This window comes from Rhagoletis pomonella, unplaced genomic scaffold (genome assembly GCF_013731165.1).
Source record: "Rhagoletis pomonella isolate Grant_MI unplaced genomic scaffold, Rhpom_1.0 Rhpom_scaffold_00020, whole genome shotgun sequence".
Taxonomy (NCBI): Eukaryota; Metazoa; Arthropoda; class Insecta; order Diptera; family Tephritidae; genus Rhagoletis; species Rhagoletis pomonella.
The window spans coordinates 29,055-49,991 of record NW_023458574.1 but is presented as its reverse complement, the minus strand read 5'-3'; the positions used below and the strand labels follow the sequence as shown (position 1 = coordinate 49,991).

Genomic DNA, 20,937 nt, shown 5'->3' with positions numbered 1-20,937 from the left:
AGGCCCCGATAACTACGTTAGAGTCGCTGAGGTCAGAACTCAAGCTGTTTGCATTAAGTGTAATCGGAATGAGTGGAACTAACTACCTCGAGTGTAAGGGCTGGTTTCTCCAACTCAACTTAACCTAGTTAAGCCAAATTTCTTGACTTAGTCAAGAATAAGCTGTGTAAAACGTAGGATAACTTTTGACTTAAGTCCGAAAAGTGGCTAAACTAAGCCCTAAGAGTCCTAGCGTGAGCGTGAACAGTAGTTGCAAGTGTTTTTTGGTTGTTTGGTTTTATATATATATATATATATATATGTACATACATATATACATTTATGATTTGGAAATCAGTTTTGGTTTGTATGGATGTGTAATACCTATACATATATGCGAGATTGTTTTTTTTTGTTTTTTTTTTTTTGAACGTGAAATATAATTATAAATAATTATATTACAAAATTTGGAACTTAATTGCGCTATTGTAATTACCAGGGAACGGATTTTATGGAAATTGCCTTTTTTCTGCTAAAGAGATAGGGTCTATTCGAGTAAATAGTCCAAAATTTAGCATATATACACATTTGATGTTGCCTTTTTTTGCCTTTTTAAGATATTTGCCTTTTCTACCTTTAAAAAAGTGATTATAGCATTTACAAATTTTTTTTTAAGATTAAAAAATATACACATGCCCATGCGGCTTATAGAAGAGCAGGGACCTCTTGCCAAATTGGTGTTGGAAAAATTCAAAGCCGCTTTCTCAGCTAACGTAGGCTTGAAGACAATAAGGGGTATGGATAAAATTGTAAAGGGCGAGGAAAACGCCCTTATTCCTGATAATATGAACGTTTCAAACGTTCCATATTTAAATTGGGCTCCACTTGTATCAACTTACGTCGAGCGCACATTTAGTACATTCAAGGCTTTTCTTCGCGAAAATCGAATGAAAATGCTGCCAGAAAACTTCAAAATGCATCTTGTGGTTCTTGTGAGTTAGAAACTCGAAAGGATAAAATAGTCAAAGATTCAAAGTACAAATTTTTCATATAATGAAACTAGTTCATAGTTTTACTCTTTTTACTTGTAATATAAACATTTCTAAAATAAATGTATTTTTTGATTGTTCTTCGTATTTTCTGTCTTTTTTTGGTGCCTTATTTTGCTTTTTTTGCAATACCTAGTGCCTTTTCCTGCCTTTTTCGCTATTTTGTTTTGCCTTTTCCAGTCTATTTCGTTATTTTATTTTGCCTTTCTTATAGGTTTTTAGGACCTGAAATTCCGTTCCCTGGTAATTACTAAGATCGCTTTATGTGTTTGCAGGGTATATAGCTTGAGTGTATTATAAAGATTGAGTGGGACATATGTACGTATGTATATAGATATGTATGTATGTGTGTATTTATACACGTACCTGTATGTATGTACATATGTGTGTATTTATGTATTCCTTTGTTATAGCGAATTTTGTAGCGGCTGATTTGGTTTGCTTTTTATGTATATTAATATAAAAAATAAACAAAATAAAATAAAAACTTTTTAATATACAACGCTTTTATAAATGGACTAAAAAGTAGAAAATAATATTTCTCAGTCCCACAGAATTTGTTTTGATAACTTTTGATTTTAAAATTTTAGCAAAAGTCATTATAAACAATTAATGACATTGAAAATTAAAAGCGTGGAGCGCTGCCGTACAAAGCTTTCAATTTCATTGACAATAGTCAAACTACGTAACATTCTACAGCGAAAGTATAGATTTGAGATCGATTTTAAGCGGTCGTTATTCATATGCCCCCATACATACATATGTTACTTTTCATATCAATTCAAGTGTATTACATGCGCCCTACGCTTTTCATTTTCAATGTCATTAATTGTTTATAATGACTTTTGCTAAAATTTCAAAATCAAAAGTTATCAAAACAAATTCTGTGGAACTGAGAAATATTATTTTCTACTTTTTAGTCCATTTATAAAAGCGTTGTATATTAAAAAGTTTTTTTTTTATTTATTTATTTTCTACTTTTTAGTCTTGTCTGTAAAAAATTTTGCAATAGATATTAAAATAATTCAACTTGCAGTGAAAGAGAACAGAAGACTATGCAAGCACAATGTTGTTTGCTCACATTTACTATAAACATACATATTAACGTCCAGCTTAAGTGTGTTTGCCGCATTTCGTTCAATAAGTACTCCTTGCATTGTACTCTACTCCCAACACATTGTTACTCTTTTACCGCATACATACACTACTTGGCATTGAGAGAGTAAATACTTGACGTACTTGCTATTACTCCACCAAAATAGGTACTCTACTTTCTCTCATCGCGTACGAGAGATATTTGCTGCTGCCAAAAGGGAGTAGCAAATCTACTCTCTGTATACTTGTAGTACTGTAAGTACTTGCGTATTAAATTTCAATTCTGGTTGTTAGCCTACTAGTTGATATCGTTTGCGGCGCTGGTCAGTGAAATTGAAAGAGTAAAAATAGAATATGGAAATTGACGATGTAAGGAAATGTTTACGGCCTTATTTATAAAAAATAACGTAGATTTAGACAGTTTTTTAATGTGACATTTTCGTAAAACTTTTGTATTCAAGCAGCTTTTTAAATCTATGTATGTACTTACATATATTTTTATGAAAGTATTATTTCTCGTTTCTAATTTTCTATAAAACTATTTGCAGTCATTAACCAACAAATAAGTTGTCAAAAACAACAAGTTACGCAATGCTGCTATACGAAATAAAATTATTAGTGGTAAATCAAAATTTTGAAAAGTGCCGATTTTCACATTCGATAGTTGGACATGGCAGCGACGAGATGCACGAGCATTTTTTCTTAAGAGCTGCATACTGATTTAAGAAATTTTTTATAGAAGCAAATTTATTTTCCATTTGTTGTGCGTAATTTTATATGAATTTTTAGTTTTTCTTGAGAGCCTTTACAAATAAAAAATAATTCAAAATATGTACATATATACGCAGCCATATAACTTGATTTCAAGAGAAACGAATTTTCATTGGGCACGTTCAGAAGGCGCAACAGCTCAGTAACTGGTGCGATTGCACCTTCTGAACGCGTTGTTGCGTACTTCTGATCAACTAAATAGTTGCGTGTTGATGATCGTAATATTTTTCTGATCATTTGAGACAACATGTTGGTGTGTACCTTTGAGAGTTGAATTTGACAGCTAATGTATGAAGTCGTTCAGAAGACGCATAACGATCACTGATTTTTTTTTTAGCAACGGTTGCGCTCAACTGCTTCGCCTTCTGAACCTACCCATTGATAGCCTTTTTTTTTGATAACACTGTGCGACAGCTCAAATTGGTATTGAGTAAAACCAAATGGAAGAGATAGTTTTCGAATTTTATTGAGTTTTTTTTAATAAATACTAAAATTAGAGGTGTATGAATGGCGAAAGAAAAACTTTATCCGATTTTTTTAAATCGAAACTACATTTTTACATATGTACATATGTGCATGCATACATAAATATATTTAATATGAAATTGACATCAATTTGCGCTATCTTCAAACCCATGGTTTCAATTGTACGCATATCGTCAGGGGTTTCGCCACAACTTAGTTTTGCTGCAGTGAAGCGACGAGAAAAAATATATGCGGACAGTTATATATGTATGTTCTATGCACATACGTATCTATGCACATACGTATCTATGCACATACGTATCTATGCACATACGTATCTATGCACATACGTATCTATGCACATATGTATCTATGCACATGCGTATCTATGCACATACATACATATGTATGTACTTAGGTATGTATATCAGCATTTTAGTTGAAAGTACGTTTTGCTCGTCGCTCTCTTCATCGCTCCACTACATTCCTGTCCTTAGTTTTATTCAGATACCACAAATGTATGTTTTCTTCGAAAATACTCAAGTACTACCAGTAGAGTACTCTACTGTCAAATACCTTTTACTCGCAGTAGTTGCGGAAGGCAAAGTAAATACTCTACGTGTCTTGCTATTGATCGGTAGTTTACGTACGCTTGCAGAAACTGGTTTATGCTTACTCACACTTGACCCGAACGATGAGAGTAAAGGAGGGAAAGTATTTGCGCGGCGATTGGATGTGTTGTTAGGCCGTTTAAATGGAATTGCGCAGGAGTTTAATACATATGGGTGTTTCCTCAAAAGTGTCAACCAAGACCAAAAAAATAGAATTTTGCTTGGACAAAGTTTATAGATGCCAATCGATAACTATATATTTTGTCTTTCATCCACCAAAATGTTGTACTAATTGGTCCATTCCATTTAAAGATATTTGGGTTTTCCAACTACACTTAATTTTTATTTTTTTCGGAGAAACCATACCTTCATAATTGTAGCACACGATTAAAAAGAATTTGCAATCTATACGAAAATTTAGTACAGCTTATGTTCTGTAAGCCTTACAACAAAAACGTACAACGTAAAAATATATTAGGAATGGTCCAAAGTTAAATTACAAATTGTGCTTTTTTTTCAAGCGTTCGGACGCAAAATATACTTTACATGTAAAAAAAAGAGTAGTAGCGTTTACTTCATTTGTCAAATTTTTAATAAAAAAGCTAGTTTTGGTTACTCTTGCCAGTAGCATAAAATTTTTTTCGGAAAGTTATAGGATTATCGATTGTAAGTATATTGAAAATCGGAACGTCCGAACGCTTCAAATAACTTTTGTTCATATTGTTATATGTAGGTATTGTTAATCAGAAACTTGAGTATACGGTTTTTTTTTTGTTAGTATTTGCAAAATATTTTTGTTAATTTGGTATTAAAATATGTTTTAGCAAACCCCATGTAAATCCAAGTATGAAACTGTGTACGAAAATTATGAAAAATCTGCAAAGTTTTAGCAAAATTGCAAAGCTTTTTTCAAGAATTTCTAAAAAAATCACGTATGTATGTAGTTTCATAGTCCATTCAGTTTTAGTATAATAATGTGCAAATTTCAAATGTCTAAAAATTCGCGATGATTTTTGAGAATTATTTATACATTTGAAATTTGCACATTATTGTACTAAAACTGAATGGACTATAAAATTGCCTACCTGATTTTTTTTTAGAAATTCGTTTTAAAAAGTTTGCTTTGAAGATTTTTCATAATTTTCGTACACAGCTTCATATTTGGATTTAAATGGGGTAAGCCATATTTCAATACAAACCATACTATGCTATGTCAGCTTAGACTTAGTCGGACTTAGCATAGTATGGTTTAGAGGCGTCGATATGTACGTCTGCTTGTACGAAGAAATGACTTCAATGAACGTTAATTAAGGCCTTCATATAGATGTAGATTTGTTTACGATAAAACCTCATATTTGCATTAAAAAACGAGTGTGTTTCAATTCTTAAAGAAAAAATTGTATCCATTGGAAAAAAATCGGAACATCCGAACGGGAACGTCCGAACAACTTCGAATAGTTTTTGGCAGCTACTAAACATCGTTAGGAAGTTTAAGTTGACGCAATGGTTATGGCTGCTTATTATTCTGACGACCATTCATACATATTGTTTTTGTACCGTTAACAGATTCGCAGAATTTAGCAAAAATCATCAGTCATCTTCGATACGAGTTCCATTTTGGGAACGTCCGAACGGGAACTTTTAGTCGCTATACACTTGCCATATAACATTTGTGGAAAATATTTTTATTGATTTCAAATAGGTATTGATGATGACTACTCATGACAAAAAATTTGTGTTCATTCAGAGCCCACTATAGTTTTTATAATGAAAAAAGTGTATCCAAACGGAACGTCCGCAACGCAGGAAACCCCCATATGTACACACCAGGGTTGTTGTGAATATTCGCAATCGCATTCGCAACCGAGGAGCTTCCGCATTCATTTTAACATTCGCATTCGCATTCGCAATAATCAATGCGGAGCTTTTGCGAATATTGTGCAAGTGCACTGATGAAACGTATATCTGGCAAACAAAATAAAAATTTTAGCTAATATCCTTTGCCTGTGGAGATGCTACGTTCAAACTGTCCCCCTAAACCCCCCCTCTTTTGTAATTTAAAATCAAAGAGTAAGATACTTAGATAGCTATTTCCAGCGGAAATGGTCAACGTCTACATAGCTATAACGAGAATCGACAATTTGCGCGGTAAAAGATAACCTTTCATTAGGTAAGAATTATGTAACTATCGAACATTAAAAAAACTGGATGCATCGCTAGTTTTTTTCTACATAAGTGTAATCATTTTAGGCACACGCCTTGATGCGTGTGGGATTTCTCACGCTGCTGTTGTACAAGCGGCGGTGGACACGGTGGCTGCTGGTGACGATGGACGAAAGCGAAGTGGCGCGGTGGTGGCCCCTGCGGTGGTGGCGACGGATTCGGCGTTGAACCTGGAGCTGGTGCACTGCTGCTGGTTTGGCTGCTCCCCTCAAGGTGGACACAAGTCTGGTGGCACGATTGCTACCGCTGCCGGAGGCGGCTCTTCTTTTTAAACAAAAAAACTTAAAAGATCTCACGCGACTATTTTCGCTAAATCGCGATTTATAAAGGAAAAACGCACGTGCTTACAAATGAATACTTGAATTTATTTCAAAGAGAATGATTTGCAACTCGAAAAAATACATGCGACCGCTCGGATGCTAAGTGAAAATTTTGTGTGTGTATCTACTTTTTTTTCTTTTGTTGACATTTTGTCAACCTAAAATGTCAGCTGCGCGCTGCTTTACCTACGCGCGTCGCCAACTACGCAAACTCATAAAATACTTCAAATTTTACAATTCATGGTATTCACTAATTACAATGTTTTTTTCAAGTTAGGCAATTCAAAGGCAAATTATACAATATGTATGTAGGTAGATACAAGTTAAGGAATTCAAAGGCTAAAGATGCAATATGTACGTAGATACACGTTAGATAATTCAAAGGCAAAAGATACAATATATAAGTAGATAACAATTCTAAAGCAATTCAGTTTTAAAAATAGTTCATGGTTGCGACGGTTAAACGGCATGCGTCGCTCGTTTAACCACATTTTTTTGTCATAAAACGGCTTATTATGATTAAGTTCCGTGTTTTCTTTTATTACTTAGCAGAAAAACACTGTTTTTACTACGCAAATACTCTTCTGTGTGCTCGAAAACAACAACATTTATATTAATTTTGTGATAATTGTCAAAATTTGCACGAAGCGAAATAAAAGTAAAGTGGAATGTGAAGAAGTTGACAGCCAAGCAATTAGGAAAAGTCGATCTCAGCTAATAAAAAAAAACTAATTAGAAGCTATTTATTACAGGTGATCCATTTCAAGAAGTCACCCGGGAACTAAGCGGATCTGAGACCTTCATCCGTGATTCCAATAATTGAAAAACGGGGTTAATTTTTAACAAAATAACAAGATTTTTAACTAATTCGGCTGGCAGCCACGACTTTCAAACAGAATTTTCTTCGAAATTTTCATTCCCATAAAATCACATTTTATTTACCATATCCACCTATTTACAACCTCACTATAAGCACACATTTTTCAAACCAGTCACAGAAGAAAATACTAAAAATGAATTACAAAAACTAAGGTCGAAAATCGCTGATGATGTTACAGGTTCTCTAAATTCTGAAACAACCAAAATAATTATAATGAAGAATTCTATGGAAAATAACGGAGTTTAAACAACGATATTTTTATGATGCTAGATTATGAAGATGAAAGGCTGTATCCTCCAACATTTGCAGCGCCGATGCTCATTTCATTTTAATTCTCAGAAAGGAGTTACTGGAGAGAATTTATAATTTTGTCAAGTTTCAAGTTTTTCAAGTTATTCGCCTTGAGCGAGTAGTTATCTAGTGGCGCAGGTTTGATTTACGACACTTTAAGAAACAGGCTTTAACCCAATTCCAATTTTTAAATTCAAGTACTAAATTTAAAAAAAAAACATTATTTACATACATATAGCAGCAGTTTATTTCATTTAAAGAAATGGCGTGTCGTCCATTTCCTCTGTGACGTATATAAATAGTGCATACATTTAGGCGCAATATTTAACTTCTTCTGGCGGGGCGACATCTAGAGTCTTCTAATTGTATCTCCTTGATATGATGCCTACAACGAGGTTGATGTCTAGACTAGGTTGATATCTAGAATTTTCCATAAATAGCTTTGCTACATTTATAGTAGGTGCATTCTTTTGCAACCGAGCTACAAAAGAACACTCGCTTAAATGACGAAATACACGCAAAGCAACAACACAGACTCGGCTATTTATCCGAGCTCAGCCAGGTCGGTTAAAAAATATGCGACCTGAAGGCTAGTGTTGGCAAGTGAAAAAACTGCTTTGTTGTGAATTGTTAATGGGAAAGTGGAGAGGGAAATTTTTGCTTCCTTTTATACGTGACTTATATTTTAAAAGAGTATGGTTGGTTGGTTTAAGTGGATTGTTACTCAGGTGACAAGCAATTAGCAAGTTTGCCATTTTGATTCCCCAACTCGTGCAACCTACGGCTTTAATAAATTTCAGTACGTCATACAGAGAGAGGCAGCTGCACTCTGAAATATTCTGCAGGAATGATTTGCCGAGTGTCTTTAGCATCATCCTTGCGAGGGCTGGACACTCGCACAGCAAGTGTTCGACTGTCTCTTTTGAGCCCGGGTCATCGCAGCTGCGGCAGAACCTATTGAAGGGCAGTCCTATCCTTTCGGCATGTAGCCCAACGGGCCAGTGCCCTGTGCACACTGCAGTAAGTTTGTAGGCATTTAAAAAGAGAGAGTATATATATTACGCAAATTCCTCGCATAATTACTCATTTAAATTGATTTTTGTATCTAAATCCCGTTAAACTAATCACATTTTCTTGCCAGCTACCAACAAGGTTGCTTAAGTAGCTAAAAGGAAATTTTACCCGAGTTGAGCGTTCTTTTGTCGCTCGCTTACAAAAAAATGCAGCTAGTATAAATGGTGGTCTGGACATACAACATTCAAAGCGGTCTGGATATACAACATTGCAAGTTGATAAAAGCGTTGTAATAATAATAATATATCTCAGTCCCATAGAATTTGTTTTGATAACTTTTGATTTTGAAATTTCAGCAAAAGTCATTATAAACAATTTATGAGATTGAAAACGAAAAACGTGGAGCGCATGCAATACAAAGCATTAGATTTAATTGACAATATTCAAACTACATACATATCATAGACTTAAAATTTCTACAGCGAAAGTACAAATTTGAGAACGATTTTAAGCGGTCGTTATTAATATACCTACATACATACATATATTACTCTTCAATTTCAAATCAGGCCTATTACATGCGCCCCACGCTTTTCATTTTCAATCTCATAAATTGTTTATAATGACTTGCTGAAATTTCAAAATCAAAAGTTATCAAAACAAATTCTGTGGGACTGAGAAATATTATTTTCTACTTTTTAGTCCATTTATAAAAGCGTTGTATATAAAAAAGTTTTATTTTATTTTATTTATTTTCTACTTTTTAGTCTTGTCTGTAGAACATTTGGCAATAGATATTAAAATAATTCAACTTGCAGTGAAAGAGAACAGAAGACTATGCAAGCACAATGTTGTTTGCTCACATTTAGTATATGCCTACATATGTACATCAATTCATATAGCAGCAATTAATTTCATTTAAAGAAATGGCGTGTCGTCCATTTCCGCTGTAGCGTATGTAGTGCATATTTTTAACTTCTTCTGGCGAGGCGACATCTATCTCTAGAGTGTTTCTAATTGTATGTCTTTGATATGATACCTACGACGAGGTTGATATCTAGACTAGGTTTGCCATAAATACCTTTGCTCTATTTATAGTCTGGACATACAACATTGCAAGTTGATAAAAGCGTTGTAATAATAAGCACTGCTATTTCTTATATAATGTGCAAATTTCCGCCAATTTTATGGGATATATGTATGTTTATTACCAAATTTCGCCAATACAGTTTTTTCTTTCGATTACGGTGCGCTATATATATGCATATGTACATACATACATATGTATATGGAATTAACTGATTCCCATTTATATGCAAAAAGGGCGGGAAAATTTTGCGAAAGATTTCTACAAAGTTCGCTGTAATTTGGTAAAAAATTTGGAACGCTACTTACTGTGCCATTTTCTTTACAGTTACCAAATATTTCATTTTCCGAGTAAGTGTTTGGGCAGAGTCTTTTCCTTGGGAATGTGTTTGCTCTAAGCTGGCTGCAAAGTTCCTGAAGCTCCACTTCCACGTACTCCGGGGTTCAAGTCTTCTCTCTTCTAGTCCGCTTCTTTTTAGTTTTGGGTTTTTGATTCTTTGGTTTTAGAATCTTTTAATAAATTTTGTTTTTACTTATTTTCGCAATTTTAGTCTGTAATATTTGTTCAACTTTTAACAATACTTTTGTTTTTGAGTTAAAGCGTTTTCCCTAAAGTGGCAATTTTCAGTTTATCACATGAACATGTGTTTTTCACTTCGTTTTTTAGATTTTATAAATGCACAAGTGTATCTTTTAACAACTTAAAAGTTCTTCGTTCACACCATTTTTTGTTTTTTTTTTTCAGTTCGAATGTTTTGATTTTAGTACGTAATTTCATGAAATAAGCGCGTTTTTATTTAGTTTTTTGCGACCGGCTCGTTATGTAAAACTGGTTTTTGTGCTTATCGAGTACGATAACATCGCTTTGATTTTTATGCCGATTCTTTTTTATTACTTGACGGCGTACGGACCATGTTTAATATAGCATCGCTATATTAAAGGGAGATTTAAGTCGGAACGAAGACTAAAAGAGTTGGATTGGTTTTAGATAAAATATTTAATGAATTCAAAATACAGAGGTACAAATGTACGAAATAATATAAATAAATCGAGTTGATTATAAAAGTGGAGTTGACTTAAAGTGACTCAAAGGCACGTCTGTTCTGTAAGACGGTCGCGCTTATATTATCATTGTAGCTTTTTTTCATCTCAGTTCATAATTCAATAGTTAACTTCAGCGAGTTTATACAAAAACAATTTTTGTGGAGGATTTTTGTTTAGATGAATCTTAGAAACTAGTCGAATAAAATGAGGTTGCCACCTCGCTCTCCTTCATCGTCGACATAGTTTATTATCAAAGAAACAAAAAGGGTGAGAAAATACCTTTCCAATTACACCTCTTAAGTCTAAATCGGAAGAGCTTAGGTTCAGTTATTCAAGTTCTTCTTATACCAATCTTTGAAAAAAGTTAAAAAACAGCATCAAAAATCTCATCATTACGATTCCGTTTAAATTTTTTTGTTAATTTTTTTTAAATATTTTCATGCAAATTTTTTAAGCTTAACCCGTTTTGTCATTTGAGCGGATTTTTTCAAAAAAAATCTTTAAGAAACTATTTTTATTCATGAAAAACTCCATTTTTGGAGGTATTTTCAAATCGGTCCAGCTCACTTAAATCTTAATATTTTTCGGAAATATTTTGGTGGACGCCTTAAAATATAATAGATTTTAAATCAGCAAGAAAAAAATAAAAATAAATTTAACGTTTAACACATTAACTACATATGTAATTAAAAAAAAAAAAATAACATATAAATAAATGAACTGCAATGAATTTTGACTGCTTTGTTGTCGGTTGTATGCCATCAATGTCCATTGTGCAATAATATCAATTTAATGTCACCAATGACCATTGTAGGATACTGTCAGTTGAAAGTCACCAATGTCCATTGCAGGATACTGTCGCTTGAAAGCCATTAATGATCACTGCAGGACAAAGTCATGCAGAGGACATCAACGACCAAAATACCATTTCTATGAAAAAGTCATGAACGACTTCCATATAAATGGAGCCCAAAGTCATTTAAGACGTAACATTGCGGTAAAAGACACTTTAGTGACTAATGCATGATATTTGCTACGGGGTTTAAAAGAAAAAACTTCATAAATATTCCTATACTTCCTATGAACTTTTAAAATACTACTGAATGAAATCAACATACTCAAGTACTCTGGAAAAGAGGAACAGTGTTTTATGTGGCAGAGCACTGTTAACTAACATTGCTTAGTACCTCAAATTTATGATCCCAGTAGCGAAAATGGTCACCGGTGACATCGTCACTAATGAGGATTTAGTGACATCGTCGCACTTGCTGTGAATCCTAAACGACATATGTATAGCTGACAATGACACTGGTGATAATGTCATGCAGGTGTACTCCTATCAAAGACTTATAACAGAAAATGTCTTGCAGCGGTCACTTATAAAAAGTTCATTGCAGGACATTGTCGCCTTAATGTCATCAATGATCACTGCATGGCAAAGTCATGCAGATGACATCAACGACGAAATTACCATTTATATGAAAAAGTCATGAACGACTTCATACAAACGGAGCCCAAAGTCATTTAAGACGGAACTTTTCCGTACAAGACTCTTAAGTGACTAATGCATGACATTCGCTACGGGGATTTTCTTGTTTTTGTTCCTACCTTTTTAAGTACAGTATATTTTGCTTGGCTGCATATCCCCCTTTGCACGAAAAACTTGTGCACTTAACCGAAAAAGGCAATGAGGAAGGTATCCGGATCCCTATGAAAGCAAATAATGGAGGAGCACTTACCACGTTACTGCAAGCGAAATTTTTACCGAATGGTATCTAATTATCTATATAGCTACATAAATTTATAGCCATTTTCGTTGTTCTGTGAGATGAGGAAAATAAATAAAAGCTTGCAAAATTAGGTAATTGTACGGCCAGTGATAATTGATACTAGTTGCACAATTTTTAAACCAGGTATTGCCAATGTGCAGGTATGTTTAATGCATCTATCGGTGCAGTTTCCTTATAAATGTTAAAAATAATGCCTCTGATGCGCATTTTGGGGTAGGTATCTTAAATGTGCACTTAAGCATAATGGCAGCAAAGCAAAATATACTGTACTCTAAAGTTTATGTTCCATTTAGGGCCATTTTCCAATGTAAGCAGTAAAGTTGCCTTTACTAACAGGGCAGATAAATTGTTCCTCACTCTAAAGTGTTTTGGTTTTCTTATCTTACCGGTAAAAATAAATTTGTTATTCCACTACATTTCCGAGAGTGAAACTTCACTACATTCGTCATAAAATTTCAAAGGTTGGCAATCAACGTAAGCAAATATAGAGCAAGAGCAACTGTCAGCAAAAACCAAAACGTTGGTTGAAATATCTACTATATCTGACTCATAAACCAAAACCAAAGCCAAATTTAAAGTTGGGTACAAATTTTTAAAGGTTGCATCGGGTTAGCAACAATTTATCGATTCGAGAAATTAATGTGCTGATGAGAAAACGAAAACTCGTATATCGAGACGATAAAGTGGCCTGTAAACTAAGGGTTAGATGAGAAAACGGTCCTTATATATATATATATTTATATATATTTGCAGTGCCTTAGTAGATAAGTTTGTCGATGAGATTTTTGTCGAAGCATTATTCGTTGCTAAATGTATAATTTTCTCGTATTCCCTTTGGTAATTAGTAATAGAGGGCGGTAAATTGACAAGACTATAAACCAACAAATGAAATGACGCAAATTTGTGTTGATATGAACAGTCGGTTGAAGTGGGTTTACGATAAACGGCAAAGTCAAGTTTATCCTCAATTCTTGTACATTTAAAACCGCGAACGAGATTGAATGTTGATCGTCTTTGGTTTCAAAAGTAAATTTAATACTGTCGTACTAGCTGTAAATTGTATCCAGTGTGTGTTCTGCCGTACTGATTTAAAATGTGGGTATCTGCATTCGAAGTCAAACCTAGAAATTAAACAAAACGGGACTGTCCAATGTATACTTTTTGTCTAAATGAAAACAACGGTTTTAGACTGATTCGGATGTCCCCTTTTTATTTATGCAAAAAATAATGCAAAACTCTAGATACGTCTTTCTTTCGAATGTAAAATTTTCGAGAAGACTTGTTAAAATGCCGTATCTGCGCAAGTGCGGCATTTTAGCAGTATTAAAGCGCTGAGAGCGCGGAGTTTACTGGTGAAGAACGTGGGTACCTACCAATTTGTAGTTTTTTCCATCGTATTAATTCAAAAAGTCGGTTTTAATTAATTTGTTGGTTTCGATAAACGTTGTTATTTTCTTCTCGAATTTTTTGGAAACATTATTATTAAACTGCCTTCTATCAAAGCCGATTTATTTGAAAAATTCAAGAGGAAACCAATTTATTCACGTTTATCAATATCAATCAAGTTTCAGCAAACTATCCCAATTGAAACTAGTCATCTGGTTTTGTCAACTTGTTTTCCAGCTAGTTAAAGAAGCCAATTCACTAGTTGCGAAAAACCAGGTTGTTTTTTTAGCTGGTTTTAACTTTGTGCACAAGTGCGCTTGGGTATAACAATTATTTCGGAATATTCTACAATGAGAAACTGATGATGCTTAATTAAGAAAAAAACGGCCAAGAAAACATTTTTGATTAGTGTAGTCAAAAATAATATTTTTGCAAAATTTTGTTTTCATAAAAAGTTTAATGACTCGGTAAACGTTCGTCCGATTTTTGAAAATGAACACTCGTTATTAGATTTAGTTTTACAATAAATTTAGGACTAGTGTGGTTTTCTTATAAAATGGTGCGTAAAAACCTTGCCAAAGTTGAAAAAAAGTGAAAAAAATAAAAAAAAAAAAAATGTTTTTTCTGGCTAAATACACACAGATCTCTTAAGGTTTCTTTATTCACATATATATCGTTCGAAAGGCCAAAGTTTCTTCTTTTTAAACCCGGTTCATAATGAACTAAGTTACAGGCTTATAACTGCGCAAAAGTACGAAAAACCGGTTATTTAACGGTAAATCAAGATTTTGGGGTTGTTTGGCAAATTTCATATTCCACTCCTTTTTTTACTCGAAAAGACCTACCAGAAAATATACATAACTTCCCAGGTATTTCTACTTTATGCTTTTTTGTAGCACTGTGTAATACATATGTATTTTAATTGTATTATTTATCTTATTTGTATTATTTGTAATTTAATTTGTATTAAAAGTTACATACGTCGTTCTGTAACGTCAAAAATGTCTCCAATACTGCCAAATAACGTGGGTATGTACATACGTTTTTCTAAAAACGATCGTTTTCCTCAAACGACCAAGCCCACCAGACAAGTTTGGTTGCCGGAAATAAGAAAACTTGTCGCCCTCAGCAACAACAAATTTATTGCCGGCAATATCGCCATCGTATCGAATGAATAATAATTTCTTGTAACAATTTTATTCTTTTTTAATATTTCATTTGTTTTTGAACACAAATTTATAATTCGTAAAAGAAATTAACTATTTTTAATCCTCTCTTGGTCATAAATTATATATTTTTGAAGAATCCTGTTGACGCGAAGTTCATCAGTTTGGGAGTTTTTGAAAACATGTTCCTAAAATGATATAAAAGAAATAAAGTTGCCGATTTCTCACCACGGCAATAAATCGGGGAGTCGCCAAATTGTTGCCATTGACGACTGTTGCCTTTTTCTCGTGTTTTGCATGGTGGGAGAATAGTTTTAAAAAACGACGTTGTATCTGCAAACGGCAGTGTATTTACAATGTTTTTGATCAGTATTCAAGCTGCAATTCCGGCTGAAATACTGGAAAAAGTGAGATACTGCAATGCTTTTGCAAATACCCACGTTTTATATCAGGATTTCTCGAAAATTGCTGTAGATACTGCAAACGTGAAAATTTAAAACTACAATAACTTTATCGTTATTTATAATTTGAAAACTATTTTTGCATGAGTAAATTCGTATTTTCAAGACGAATTCAACGATGTAAATAATTCATTTTCGAAGAAAAATGCAGATACCCAAATTATAAATCAGTACGGCAGTGTTGATGTTCATTCTTTTTGATGATACAATACATCGTCGACGTATCTGATCCAAACTCTTAGTAAAACTCCTTCAGCTTTCAGATCGTTTTCGAATCTGGTCATAAATGCGTGTTTATTTTCGATGAGAGAATCTAGAGCTAAATTAACCGGTATCTTGCGAACAATGCTCTACGTTGAAGGATGCACAAATTTCGCCTTCTTGAATTACGATGTTTTTGGTCTTGTTAACAAATTCTAATATATTCGACGCTGGCTCCGTCGAAATTTCCGTATTTTTTTTTAACTCTGCTACCAACTATTTTGCGGCACGTGCTAGCGGTGATGATGTGTTGGAAAAACTTTCCGCAATTTTTCTCCTTCTTTTTGTACTTTTGGCAAATCGTACATTTTTGGGACACTTGGGTTGGACACTAGCAATTTGTATTTGTTAACTTTAAAAACTTCGCAAATTTGTTTGATGATCGATTTAGGGTCGTTGACCATACGGTTAAATGGAGATATTTTTAAGCGTCTTCTTCAATAGAACGATACATTCGGTTTTTTTAAATATTGCACAAAGCTTGAAACTTGGATTTACACGGGTTTTGTTAAAGAGTGAACTATATTTTTATAAAAAATAATCAAAATTGAATAACAAAACAAAGAATATGTTAAAACTTGTCAAAATGTGGTCCGGCTATAATTTGTTCGACCACTGTACATACATACATGAATGTACATTCGTGAAAGCTGCTTTATTGCAATTACATAATTTAGTTTCCGTTTTGTTTTCATTTTTGATGTGGAGTGGAGTGGCAGACAAAAAGACATAAGGTACTGATTGTGAAAAGTGGGCTCTTATATATATATATATTGAGCTGTTAGCAAAAAGTGCGGTATGCAAGAAACAGCAAACAAATAAGACAAAATAGTTCATCGAAACCTCAAAAAACTTTTTAGTGGCACTTGTGAACCAGCTATGTGATTCAAAAAAGATTTAATTCTGATTGATAACGTGTTATTTAAACTATAATTCCATTACATACAGCCATTTACATCTGCTTACCCCACGGTACTGTGATTCTCTTACTCCTGTTACGTAAATACCTCTACTTCAACTCTTCACTTCATCTCCGTAATCTAAACACACTTCGTCGTTATCCACTACAAATTCTTCACTACAAAGCCACGTTTGATCTTCGAGAATCAATAACAAATGTTTTTGAAACATGCCGAAGCAAGTCAATGTACAAAAAACTTCTGCGATAGACGACAGTTCTGTGAAAACGCAAGAGTCCACTTTGAATGGTAGCGATAACATCATAACCATCAGCACCAGCAGCATCGCCAACGAGTGTCATTCATCCTCCCTCAAAGAGGATTCGCTGAAAGCTGTTTCATTCAATTCAGAATTAGCTGCTAGTGACACTGCCACACGTCAGCATTCCTGCACTCACCAAAAATCCGCATCAATCTCAGCCGCCAACTCCGAAGAGCATACTCAAATCCGATCTTCCGCCCACTGTTACGACTTGTCGCGCTGCATTTCATTTCAGGAAAATATCGCCAATATACACTATCGTCGTGGCCGCCGTCTGCATGGCTTTCAATTGCCGCTACATCCGCTACAGGTTTTCGGTTGGCTTGTACTGTTACTCTTTGGTATTTCCTCGTTCTTGGTGTTGATACCGTCGTTCACAACTGAAATTCAAGGTCTGCTTTACGGTCTTATTTCGGGTCTATATGTAGTGCACATTGCCTCTCATTTAGCTGCACTCCTAATTGATCCCGCGGATCTTGAGCTCCAACGTGTCCATCGTAACGATCGCATTGTGCCGGAGTTCGACCGCAATAAGCACGCACATGTCATTGAGAACGGCCGATGCCATTTGTGTAACATACGCACCTCGTCACCGCGTACGAAACACTGTTCGGTCTGCAACAAGTGCGTTGGCAAATTCGATCATCATTGTAAATGGTTGAATCACTGTATCGGTTCGCGTAACTATGTGGCATTTCTAATGTGCGTTGTCAGTGCAGTGATTGCGACGGTGGTGATTGTTGTGGCCGTAGTGGCCCAAATCGTACTCTATAATGTGCACCCCGAGTGGGTAAACTTCTGGCCTCTTACAGCCGAAAATAGAGAAAGCGGTGGGGTAGAAAACCCCACTGCCGTTCTTTTCATCCCCAATGATAATACGATTTATGACCCAAATGTAGAAGCTGCCAGTGTTACACACAACTTTGATTTCACCGCAAATGTCACTAACAATGTCACAGAGTATATGCTGGATAACGATTTACTGTCGGGTAATGCGACTTTGTCAATACTCGCTGAGGATGTAAGTTTGTCAATTGCAGTGAACGAAACACTGCTGTTGAGCTTGAACCAGACGTTCACTGTCACAGAGCTGGCTTTGAATGCTGCAGGTGATATTTCCTTCAACAATGTGTCAGCTGCCACAATCGCTGGTATTAGTGAAACAATATTCCTGGTGCTAATTGGATTTCTCGGATTCTTAGCTGCTATCGCTGCTGGTCTTCTTCTGCACCTTTGCTTTTTCCACATATACATTTCTTTTCTTGGCCTTACAACCTACGAATATATACGCAACCATCGCCAAGCACAAGAAAATAAAGCAAAACAAACGATCTCAAACCTGTCAAAAGAAGGTCGTCAACATTTCCCTTTGACTCCTTCTAAAAATAATAGTGATTCCGGCCAAATTTTTTTCTGCTCCAGTGTAAGACATCCGAATGCCATAAATACGGCTGACATGCATTATTTCGAAGCTCGTAATCCGCTTCCGAAGCATGAAGAGAGTTCGCCACCGAAGTTGCACTGCTGTGTAAATTCCGAAGAATATCACCAGTCCGCTATGAAGACTTACTATATTTGTTCATTGCTTGAGGAGAATGCTACAAACTCGCCGTTTGGAATATCACATATTAGCGATAGTGGAAGTTGCAGAGACGGAAATTTGCATGGCGGGAGCGAAACGTCTGAAGTAATAGACAGTGACTATAAGACCTTCCATTGTTATTCTTCACTTCATGCCCTGGCGACCGAGCGCCGAGTAAGCGCTGCCACGTCCAAAGCCACATTGGTTAGTGACCTAGAGGCCGGTCATAGCCGGAGGTCAAATCAGCAGTACACTGAGCAATGTACATTGTGCACTTTTCGAATACGCAGTCCCATAGTGAGCAAACGTGTCGGAGATGTTAGCTCTCGTTCAGCAAGTGGTATTCACCATAGTTCACAAAGTCACATGGAATTGAGTCCAATGCCGAGAACCATTTTAGAAGGCTCGAAAGGGGTGAGTAGTGGGCATCAACGTTGCTGTATGAAGTCAATATCGAAAAATCAGAGTTGGTGTCGAAGATGGAACTGCTGCTCGAATGTGCCTGACAGTCCTGATGTTCCCAATGACCTTATCGCTGCATTGGCGGTGCCTCATAAACACACCAGAAGCAGAAATAACATGAAGCCTACAGAAATATCAGTGCAGTTCAAAAAAAAAGCGAATGGAAGTGGGGACAGGGACAGTCCAAGCAGTAGCCGTCCAACTTCTCCACGTAGTGCCAATCTCAATTCGAACTCTCGAGTGCCTATTTCTCGTACCTGGCCGATGCCACGACTGCTACACATGATGCGTATGCTGAGTCGTTTTAGGCGCATGCGCTGCCGCCAACCTGGCGGTAATGGCGCTGTTGGCAGCATCAACGAACGCCAAGTGAAACATAATCAAATCCGGCCATTACATTTAAAAACCAGCAGCAATGGCGTTTACAGTCATCATCATCTTATTCACCAGCAAAAACATTTTAACGATAGTAGCTCTCCACAGCCGCCCTCATCCACAACGACCACATCTGAGTGGAGCGATCAGAGTATGTACAGTGACTCCAGTAATCTTACAACGCCACCTGGTCAAACGCCCAATGCAATCAAGACCATCCTGCCTACATCAGTGATACGTGACGACACGTCCATGACTTATACGACATCGATAGAAATCACAACTCCGCCAGCATTGCCTCCTCCTACGCGTCGTAAAATACCAAGTCCTACAAATCTTGTGGAACTCGCAGACACTCTCAGCTTCGTCTCCCATTCGCCGGGTAGAAGTTCGTTAACTTTATCGCCAGCCCAAAGGCTCCCAACCCTCAGCAACGTGTATCGCCGACAACGCCGCAAACATTTCTTGCGCACGCGTTCACCAACTTTATCGCCAATACACGAAACGGGACTTTCTAACCCAACATCACCACAACCCGGTCGTCACATCACTGTCACATCCAGCTCAACTGTTGCTGCATCGGGAAGCTTAGGCGACTCAACCGAGTTGACTAGAGAGGATTCATCGTATAGTTCAAAAAATAGTGTTAGTTCTAACCCCAGCAGTACATAAATACTTATTTATAAAGTAACATACATATCGTTTAATTTAGTGTGCAAACGTGCTAAGTTCTTTTTTTTTGTATTTTTTCAGGAGGGACAAAAACCCGTCTAACTTTTTCTGTTGTTAATATTTTCCTAATCTGTAAATGCAGTTTTCTTCTTCATAATAACGCTATTGCAGACTTATGGGTTCTATTTGGACTTAGCACATTTTCTATCAACCTGTTTTTCATAATTTTTTTGTTGTTAAAAGATTTATAGCCTTATTCATAAAAAATTAAGTAGCTTTACAAAACGTTTTTATACCCGAGCGCACTTGTGCACAAGGGTATATTAACTTTGTTCACATAACGGTTGTTTGTATAGATATAGACAAATGTATACATAAATGCTCAGAATGAATAGAGAAGTCGATTAAGCCATGTCTGTCTGTCCGTCCGTCCGTGTACACGATAACTCCAGCAAAAATTGAGATATCTCAACGAAATTTGATATGTAGGTTTCCATTTATCCAAGGTAGGTTGGTATTGAAAATGGAAGAAATCGGATTGTAACCACGCCATCGGAGTAAAATTACGGCCTCTTTTCATATAACGGTAAATTTCAGAAATGCTTGAAACTTCAATATTTCGAAATTTACTAATTTACTCAAAATTGATACACCCCGGCTTACCATATAGCGGTAGCTTTCGGAAATGTGAAAAACATATATTTAATTCTTGCGCCGGGTATTTGATGTTCGG

General features: G+C 35.5%; 1 protein-coding gene across 2 annotated transcripts in view; it reads left to right on the top strand.

Moving 5' to 3' along the window:
- The window catches only part of LOC118749571, a 149,006-nt gene extending 128,591 nt beyond the window's left edge, over window positions 1–20,415 (top strand). For both annotated transcript variants that reach the window (XM_036484373.1, XM_036484372.1), the window contains exon 2: window positions 16,841–20,415. In XM_036484373.1, coding sequence (XP_036340266.1) covers window positions 17,022–20,204 — 3,183 coding nt within the window. In that variant the 5' untranslated portion in view covers window positions 16,841–17,021 and the 3' untranslated portion in view covers window positions 20,205–20,415. The remainder of the gene's footprint in view (window positions 1–16,840) is intronic.
- Window positions 20,416–20,937: the final 522 nt, after the last annotated feature.